Here is a 10,211-nt window from a genome sequence, read left to right on the forward strand (position 1 = left end):
CAAACCCCATTCTAGTTTATTATTATAATTTAGTTTAACGTCCCATGAATGGGGACGTGCCCTTTAGGGTAAAGGAGACAGATGTTTAATTGAAGTGAATGATTGTGAAATAACGTTTTTTTTTCTCCCATCGGGAATCGAACTAGGACCACGTGCTAACTACTAAACCAGCGGGGATGGATCCATTCTGGTTTATATGTATATATAGTTAAAACACACTCACAGATACTGTAAGTACTTTCGCTAAATGCTTCAACAGGTAGGGAGGAGAAAAAGTAAAAGAAAAGTATAAATCAAACAGAAAACACACTATAATATACTTTTTTCTCTTTTCGTAGGATGTATGATTATTTTCACCATTTTCTCCTAACTATAATAGTAAAAGATAATAATAATAAATTGTCAAACATAAAAATTAGATTATTTTAACTAAGGAGACACTGACCAAAGCTTAAGACCCACTTTATTTTAAATTATAATTTGTAACTGTTTCGGATATCTAGCATATCCTTCTTTAGACACTATTGAAAATAAATGAAAATACAGACATATATATAAATATTGTTATGACAAAGTTTAAATTCTTTAACCGTCATATATATAGTCATTTTTATGAAAAAGTTTAAATTCTTTTAACAGACATATATATATAGTCATTGTTGTACTTTTTTTATTTCTATTTATTTATTTATTTTCCTATTTACTGAGGCTAGATATCCGAAACAGTTACAAATTATAATTTAAAATTAAGTGGGTTTTAAGCTTTGGTCAGTGTCTCTTTTGTTAAAACAATCAATTCAAAGCCATGAATAGTCTTACTAAAAAATTAGATGTATGAGAAACGGACAAACTGTAGAAACTTTAGATATTATAGATGGTTAGTGAATACCAGAGAGGATTGAAGATGCTAACTTGGAAGACTGGTCTAATATACTATTATGACGGGTTATGTGCTCTGGGACAAGTGGATGGGCAATTTGAGTGCTGCAGTACTTTCGGTCATTCTTGATGCAGATCGGAAGATAAATCACTTTGGGTACGATAGAAGACAATGAAATCATTTAAGGATGTAAATGAGACTGGAAAAATAGCAACTACTGTCCAAATAATGCAAAGTATATATATATTATGTTTGTGATGGGATGTGGCAAGGTCAAACTAGTATCGAATATATACAAAATTTGCAGAAGTTTCTGGCATTTTTCAGTGGAGGTGGGGGTGTTTCAAAGGGACCAACTCTCGTTATAAGAATGTGAATGTTGGAAGGGATTCGGCGGGTCTAGAAAGTTTTTTTTTTTTTTTTTTTTTCCCTCTCATTCTTCGAGAATAGAGGCTGAGTTAATGTTGAATAAGGAAGTCCTAAATAGTGGATTTTACAGTCGCGTTTTTTCTTTTGTCTTCGGTAGGTTACTTTGCAGGATTAAATTGTTTGCGTATATGTTGGGGTTAGGATCGGAGTATGCTAACAATGAGAATTCTATTGTTATTGTTGTTGCTCGATGAAATGGAACAGATACAAGTTTCCCGCACGGCCAATTCATATAGTAGAGAACGTTTCACATGATGAGGTGCCGGTGAGAAGTGGAGGTGTTACATACCATTGGTGGCTTTGATGTATATCGATTTCGAGACGTCCTCATCAAGGATGGTGACTATAAAGATCTGTGGAATCTGACTGAATACTCGTTGATTAGGGGTAGTACGAATAGCTCCATTGGTTGCTAATGAGTCCAATTTACGACAGTGTCTAAGAATTAAAGTCAGCTAGAAAAAGTTGGTGATAAGCAATTGTTTTTTGTTTGTTTGTTTTTAGGTGCACCATGAACAGGTTGAAATATTAAGGAAGATAGGTAAAGTGGTCATGCGGATGCCAACGGTAATGCTGTTTGTTTGAAATGGAGTTATTCTGAAAAATCAAGTTATTGGTGGTTTGGACAGAGCTAATCTTATTAGGAATTATGGGCTAGGTTTCTGAAATTCAAGGCTGTGTTGAGGAATTCTTGAAGGGCGCTAAGGCTCTGGATGACTGGAACATGGATATTTGATTGAGTGTCATTATGTTGAGACTCTTTGTAGGTGTCAAAGATTCGACGATGGAACAAACAAGAGGCAAGAAGTAGTTGTCCTTGAGTTTCGATGGCAAAGCCTGGAAATGGAACTAAATGTGGTACTTCGGTGAGACTACCAATACTGGAAACAAGTATCTTTCCAACTTGCTGCGTTTATGGGTCTAAGATAATAGCTAGAATTTAAGTGTTTTTGGAGCAAGCTGCATCATGACGGATTAGAATAGATCTTTGAGTAGACCACAGCTGGGTTAGATAACACCCGATTTTAGTGTGAAAATCAAGCATGGGTAAATTCCATTGAAACAGTTAAACATACAAATTTCTCTCTGTATTGTTCCTTTCCCCAGTACCCTTATCAGTTTAAGCATCCTTTAATTTCATCTTCCACCACTAAACTGTTTCCACTTTCAATTTGGCAATACTAACACGCTACTGTATATTCCAATAAGACACCATCTAGATGCATCATAGCCAATTTACTGTTCTATTATTTTATTTTCTTCCATTTCCTATCTGATGATGCATCAACGAAGAGTTTACAATGTACTCTTTTTAGTATTCTGTAATACCGCTTTTACTTTTTTTTTTTCAATGATATACCGTATATTTCTGAATCGAAGACCATCCCCATATTTTTATCAAAGGATTGAAAAACCTACAGCTACAAAATCAACTCACATCACAAAATGAAACAGCATCTTGTACTTAAGAGTATTCAAATTCCTAGCAAACTAAATAGAACTTATATCTCTAGGCATCCAGTTTCCTAACATTTACAGTAATGTAATCTTGTTCATTAGAGCTTTGGAAATATTCACAGTATTAATAAAACAACTGACACAAGCACAAAATATATATATAAAAAAAATAACTGTGTAACAGCTTTGGCAATGTAACATCGCCCTTAAGAGACACGTTACGAAATATCAACCCAAGAATAATAACTTAAATATCCATAGAAATTATTCTTGGTTTGATCTTTTATAACATGTATGTTAAAAGCGATGTTATTGCCAAAACTATTACACAGTGAAAATATACGTGAAAGAGTACGGATGAATAAGATCAAATTGGCATGCTTCATGCAATCATTTCCTTGTTATACAAGTATAGTTTTATTGAGAAAGTGTACAAATGTATGTTGTGTTAGAAATTTTGGGAAGGGTTCGAGTTCGGTGGAACCCCCGTTGGTGCGCCTGTGGGTTGGAGTCTTTTCTGGAAAATTAATTCGAGTCTCAAAATGAAACATCATCTTGTAGTACAAGATTATTGTCATGAACTTCGAAAACACCATTATTGTTAGTATTAACTAGCAGAATACCCGTTCTTCGCACGAGGAGAATACGTTTCATTTTGGTTATAAAGTGGGGAATTTGAATTCAAACTGCACCGGAAATGTCACTGTCCGTCACAGCGACCCCGAAAACTTTGGATTCGAAACTAATATCGGTCATTTTCGATCATTTTTAAGTTTCTCTCCCCCTTCCCCCAAATTGGACCGTCAAAGTGAAGTGATAAATAATAATAATAAAACAGGCTCATATAATATATACTCATATATATATATGAGTATTATATGTCTTGGTATGAGATCAGGGTGACTGGAACGAAGCAGTTAATGTCAAATATAAAAGTAGGAGAGCACAAAATAGAGCAGGTGACTAGTTCCCCATGGCTGGATAGTATTATTAGTGATGATATGAAGTGTCAACGTGAAATAAAAGCAAGGATAGGAATTGCGAAAGAAGCCTTTAGGAGGAAGAAAATATTATTTTGTAGGACCTTGAATAAATAGTTGAGAAAAAGACTCATAAAATGCTTCGTATGGAGTATTGTTCTGTATGGCTCAGAAACATGGAAATTATGCAAAAATGATGAGAAACGACTGGAAGCTTTCGAAATGTAGGTGTGAAGAAGAATGGAGAAAATTAGCTGGGTCGAGTGGAAAACGAATGAGAGGGGAGAAAATACCAATTTTAGATATCATTAAGAAGAGGAAGAGAAACTGGTTGGGATATTAGATGAGAAGGAAAGGTATCATGAGGGACGTTTTATAGGGTATGGTCGCAGGAAAGAGAGGGAGGGGCCAAAGGAGACTACAATTAATGGACGACATCAAAACAGAAAAATCGTACTTGAAGACGAAGCGATTAGCGCAAGACCGTGGAGCATGGAAGCTTCTCAGTTGCAGCAAATGACCTGCCAACAATAGCAGGATACCTATGATGATATTGATGATTATATCTTGGTCAGTTTTGTTTTATCTATCTATCTATCTATGTATATATATATATATATATATATATATATATATATATATAACTGAAAGTCACTATGTTCGAGAGTTCATACCTCTTGAACCACCAGACCGATCTCGATCAAATTTTCAACATAGATGAAGTTCGAGCCTGTTTTATTATTATTATTATTATTTATCACTTGACTTTGACGGTCCAACTTTGGGGAAGGGGAAGAAACTTAAAAATGATCCAAAATTACCGATATTAGTGTCGAATCCAAAGTTTTCGGGGTCGTTGTGACGGACAGTGACATTTCCGGTGCAGTTTGAATTCAAATTCCCCACTTTATAACTAAAATGAAAAGTATTCTCCTCGTGCGGAGAACGGGTATTCTGCTAGTTAATACTAACAATAATGGAGTTTTCGAAGTTCATGACAATAATCCTGTACTACAAGATGATGTTTCATTTTGAGACTCGAATTAATTTTCCAGAAAAGACCCCAACCCACAGGCGCACCAACGGGGGTTCCACCGAACTCGAACCCTTCCCAAAATTCCTAACACAACATACATTTGTACACTTTCTCAATAAAAATGTACTTGTATAATAAGGAAATGATTGCATGAAGCATGCCAATATGATCTTATTCATCCGTACCAGGGTTGGCAAAAACCATGGTTTTTATTGAAAAAACCAAAAATCCGTTTTTTTTGGTTTAAACCTTTTTAATTTATTTTATTTATTTATTTTTTTTTGTTTAAACCAGGTTTTTCTGGTTTAAATAATTTGCTCTATGAATTTATATTACATATGGACAGAAATAAGTTTGTTTCGCCTTGCTGTTATTATGCAACAACAGGGTTATGCTGGAAGGGGTCTTATAAGCTTAAAGCGGAATCCAAACAGCTTCCCGGCTTATTTCCGAGAGAAATTGTCCTCCATTTGGACTCGAAACCGGAACTAATTGGCCACAAATGCAATGAGCCTGCCGACTCACTCACGAAGGACTCCTGATAAAAATACGCTGTACTGATCTTTACATATTTGTTAATATAATTGTCAAAAGTCATTTCAGGACAAAAAGATAAATAGTTGCACAAGTGAAACCATTATACAGAATTACATATAAATCGGGAAACTCCCACGTTAGCCATTGGGAAAATCCTGTTATTACTTTAAATGCAAAGCAAATTCTGTTATTGCTTTGCATGTAAAATCTAAGGTCAACGTATCATAATCAGTACGCTAAAACTGAGGTATTCAATTCTAAATTTAGTATGTAGATATCATTCAATAAAATTAAAACGAAGTCCAATCCAAGCTAATATTGGAAGCTACGTAGGCAGTCGATAAATTTTGCCAATGTGTATCAATACATTTAGACAACCTTTGCTTCTTTATAAAACAACAAACATTCAAGCAAGCAAAAACATACAATTTGGCTTCGTTTCGTATGTTTAGGCTTAACATCTTTATGTAATACCGAGGTTATAAAGAAGACTTTCGCTTTAAAGTGACATCCAAACCGCTACTTAGTTTACACATGAAAGAAGGGTTGTGGTTCGACCGAGAATTGAACATGGGACACCTTGATTAAAATGTGAAAAGGAGATAAAACTAATGCAGATGGTTTTGATATGTGGAAACGTCACCATGAAGTTTACACGATTTAAAGCATTTTTCATTCTTTTCTTTTTTTTTTGGTTTAAACCAGCCAACCCTGACCGTACTCTTTCTCTTATAAAAATAATTTAGTTGCATCATTTTGTTCTGAAATAGGTGGAAGTATTTTACAATTACTTATTGTTTTTTCGCGTGCCGGTTTAATACTATACAGAAGTCGTGGCTTGTAGTATTGGACCTTCGCCAACAAAAATCTCTGGATGCGCGCCTGCTCCAATCCACCGAGGAAGGTAAGCAGATCTGCCGAAACAGTATAGGAAAATTCTAGCAAGACGCAATAATAAGGGCTTGAAAAATCTTCGCCAGCCCAAAAATCTACTAACCAGACCGTTTTTTCAGTTACAGTGTTTATATAAACAAAAATTACTTTGCGACACAGTAAACGTATCAATACATTCTTTATTTTGTTTATTGACATGACTCTTACAAATCAAAAAGAGAGTGACATTTGTCCTTTACTCTTGAATTCATGTTTCCAAAGCTTCAACTTGAATTCTATCAAACAATGTGAAGTTTCTGTTAAATGCTTAGAAGACGAAACTATTTTGGCAATATCTAACGGAACAGAGATAAAGTGATATTTAGCCAAAACTACACAAAAATTTAAGGGTTTTCTATCGTAGTCGTATTTTGGGTTGTTCAAGAAGGTTCCCCAAATGGATTGTGAGGAATAAATAGTCAGCGAGAGTAGAGTTACTGAGGAAGACCCACAAAACACTGAAATAATTTAAAAAATACATTATTATTTTGGAATACAAGGTTAAAACTTAGTTTCAATTTAATAACATGTATCATCCAGCGTTCTTTAGCATATGTCAAGAACTTTTTTGTAGTTCATCCCGAGTATGGATACTTGATGAATGCTGAAAGGACACTGTTCGCACAAGAATATTAAGGCGACTAGTAATTCCTAAAGATTGATATGTAATCTGAACCTCATTCCTAACTATACGTTGGCATTTTTGATTTTGTGCGGGACATCTCGTTTTGGTAATGATTACAACAGGAGTCCAAAAATTTGTATGATTTATACGGAAAATTCAATAAAGCACTGTAAGTGATGCAAATATGAAAATCCCACCTGTGAAATGCGTAATTAAGGAGAAACAGAAGAAGGAAATTTGAAGGTATTTACTAAGGAATTCTTCATAAGGAAAGCATTACCCACGATATACCTAGTGCACGAACTCATGATACGAAACCATGGAAGTGTCCGTGAGGTAAGTACACGTAGACTGAAATTTTAATGTATAGAAAGAATGGAAGAAATGAAATATTTCAGTTTTACGTCCCACAATATGCAGAATAGGTTAAAGGATTGATTGATTGATTGATTTTCAGTTTTACGTCCCGTTCAGCAGCGAGGCTATATGAGACGTGGACCTACTGATTAACGTGGAATCCGAACCACATGAGCTCCCGCCGGGAATCGAACCCGGGTCTCCCACGCCAAAGGCGCGTACGCTAACCACTTACCACGAAGGAGCTAGAATAGGTTAAAGGAGTTGATGATGATAAGAAATGAATAAAGTGAGAGGAAACGGGAAAATAACGAGAAAACCAACGAACAACACGTTTGATCATTAGAAAATTCACTTGGCGTGAGCTGGGATCAAACCAGGGACCCCATGAACCAGAGGTGAACGCTCTACCACTGAGCCATCGCGGCGCTAGAGATTGTGGAGTAACGAATTATGACTGAATTAACATACATAACCTACAAAATCCGGAGCAAATTTAAGCGAAACTTAAAACTACCTAAATGTAGAAGTTTGCTGTAATGACTATAGAGTGTAAGTTAATTTTAGTTTACACGCATACCCACCGCCAATTCGCGCCTGCTCTCTACGGACACACTCCCGCGCGGCCTATCAGCTACACCCTGCTTTTACCAGGTAAACCTCGCTTGTACTGAACACTTAGTACAAAGTTGGAGCATGTTTTTGCGACAAACATTTCCATTCAAATCTGTATAGGGCTACAGTTGATGGATAGGCCACTCGTACAAGTGTATTTTTTAAAGGCACATTTGGGTCGAATTTTACTGGAAAAAGGCAAAATGTATACACAGTTAAGCCACCCATCACACCACATTCTGAAAAAAAAAAAAAAAAAAAAAGGTAAAATTTAATACTCTGTATGGAGATACGGGACAAATCTCTGCAGGCAGGAGAATTAAGTAGTAATACAGCTGTAGGAGTATTTTACAAGTGTAGGATTACTAATGTAGAATCATTACAAGTGCTTTACAAGGGTTAAAGTATGTGAATGCATATGAAAGATTATTGTATTGGATTTTATTTTCCGCCGGCATAGCATTCCTGCATACTGCACGAAAACTATACTTTATAAGTGTGGCATTACTATTGTGGAATGATTATAAGTGATATAAGAATTCTTATCACTACGACAAACCGTGTTCTTTTACTACCATTGCTTCCCTTGAACGACCCCCAAGCGCGCCCACAGCTTCGATCTGCCCTGAGTATGTTAGATAGCATTCCTGCTTTTTACAGGCTACACTTTGACTTGAGCCTTTTGCACTATAGTTTTATAACGTATGTCGAGACTGTATTTATACGCAAATACTGAAAGAGCTGTAATATTTCAACAATCACTTCTGGTAGCCAAGTTGAGCTTCATCAATGCTAAGTGGGGTATTGTCACATCGCCCAGCGCAAATCTCTTGAAGCATAATAAGGAAATTATAAATTTCAACAATTATTGCAAGTGTTTTGCCTAAACTTGACTGTCACGGTATTTTGCTAAAAGTTCGTCTGCTTTCCACACCGGAACAGGACGTAGAGTAAAAGGTAGAATGATACAATAGAATCATACTAACGGGTAATGAAACCAGGGCGGCTGGAGTTTTCATGTGACCAAAAAAATCCTCATAGTTAATAATTAGATATGACAAGAGCTCTACTTCCGTACATGCTTATTGTATGACATACGCACACACAAAATCATAGATTAAGGCAAACTTAAGCTGTATTGCTGTTTATACGCATAATCTAGTTGTGTGCAAATGGTATTTTTAGCTATCATCTACGTAGGCTTATCCTACTGGTAAGTGTCTAGAACGTTGTTAACAGTCTCGCTTCGAAACTTTGATTCTGGCTGCGCCATCGGCGTCGACTGGAATCGAATTCGGACTACACACATAGAGCGGTTAAAATAATTTACTATACGGGAGGACAAAGCAAGTTCTATATAGAATTAAATTGCACCCGTAACTTGATCGCAATAAATTTTAACTTTTTAGTATCACATGCACGAAATGAAATGAAATTTTGAGTTTTACGTCCCACGGTTATGCCGGTTAGGCTAAAGGAGACGGTGATGAGTAATGAATGAAATGGTGGAATGAAGAAAGTGGGAGGAAACGGGAGAACCCCGAGAAAACCCACGCACACGGTGTTTGTCCACCACAAAGTTCACTTGGCGGGAGCAGGGTTTGAACCCGAGACCCCTAGCACCAGAGGTGAACGCTCTACCACTGAGCCACCGCGGCCCCCCGTATCACATGCACGAGTTTGTGGAATGAATATGCTCCCTATCACGATCCCTTACACCTTAAAATAATCAGTTTTTGTTTCGAATTCTCTATAGCTAATAAGTGTAACTGTAAGCAAACGCACAGGGATTGGTAAGAGGAATTAATAAACCTCCACCCTAGTTTTCTCTTTAAAAGTTTATAATAACACTTTTACGGAAAATGAGGAATCATTGTTAATGTGTAACCAAATGCTGATTTATATCGTATATGAATTGCTTACTATTTGAAATACGTAACATCCAAAACAATACATTTATCATGCTGAAGAATTGCATTACTCATAGTAAAATAAATATTTTAATGCCAATAAATATTTTAATTCATGTTAGAACCAATAGACGTTTATACATATTCGCATAGTGACAGTCAATTTATTTTTCGTAATAATCCTTCAGAATTATTATTATAAGTAATATATAAGAATACTTTATTTCGGTCTAATTCAGCAATCATGAGAGCATTTAATTTTCTAATGGTTTTACCTGGTAAGGTATTGAACTCCCAAAATTCAACAATTTTAATCCCGCTGACGCAATGTAATTGCTCCTCCCACATGCAACAGCCATTTTCCTATACGCCATTAGGCTGTTCCAAGAATTAGGAGTCCCCTGCCTTAATTTACTATATCTTAATAAAATAACTTTATGAGTTCAAACTT

At 35.8% G+C, this 10,211-nt stretch overlaps 1 protein-coding gene across 1 annotated transcript in view; it reads right to left on the bottom strand.

Moving 5' to 3' along the window:
• Nucleotides 1-10,191, bottom strand: part of mRpS14 (mitochondrial ribosomal protein S14) — a 70,211-nt gene extending 60,020 nt beyond the window's left edge. Inside the window, exon 1 of the mRNA XM_081769701.1 lies at nt 10,036-10,191. Coding sequence (XP_081625827.1) covers nt 10,036-10,134 — 99 coding nt within the window. The 5' untranslated portion in view covers nt 10,135-10,191. The remainder of the gene's footprint in view (nt 1-10,035) is intronic.
• Between the last annotated feature and the right edge of the window lie 20 nt (nt 10,192-10,211).

This window comes from Thermobia domestica, chromosome 8 (assembly GCF_964235325.1).
Source record: "Thermobia domestica chromosome 8, izTheDome1.hap1.1, whole genome shotgun sequence".
Classification (NCBI taxonomy): domain Eukaryota; kingdom Metazoa; phylum Arthropoda; class Insecta; order Zygentoma; family Lepismatidae; genus Thermobia; species Thermobia domestica.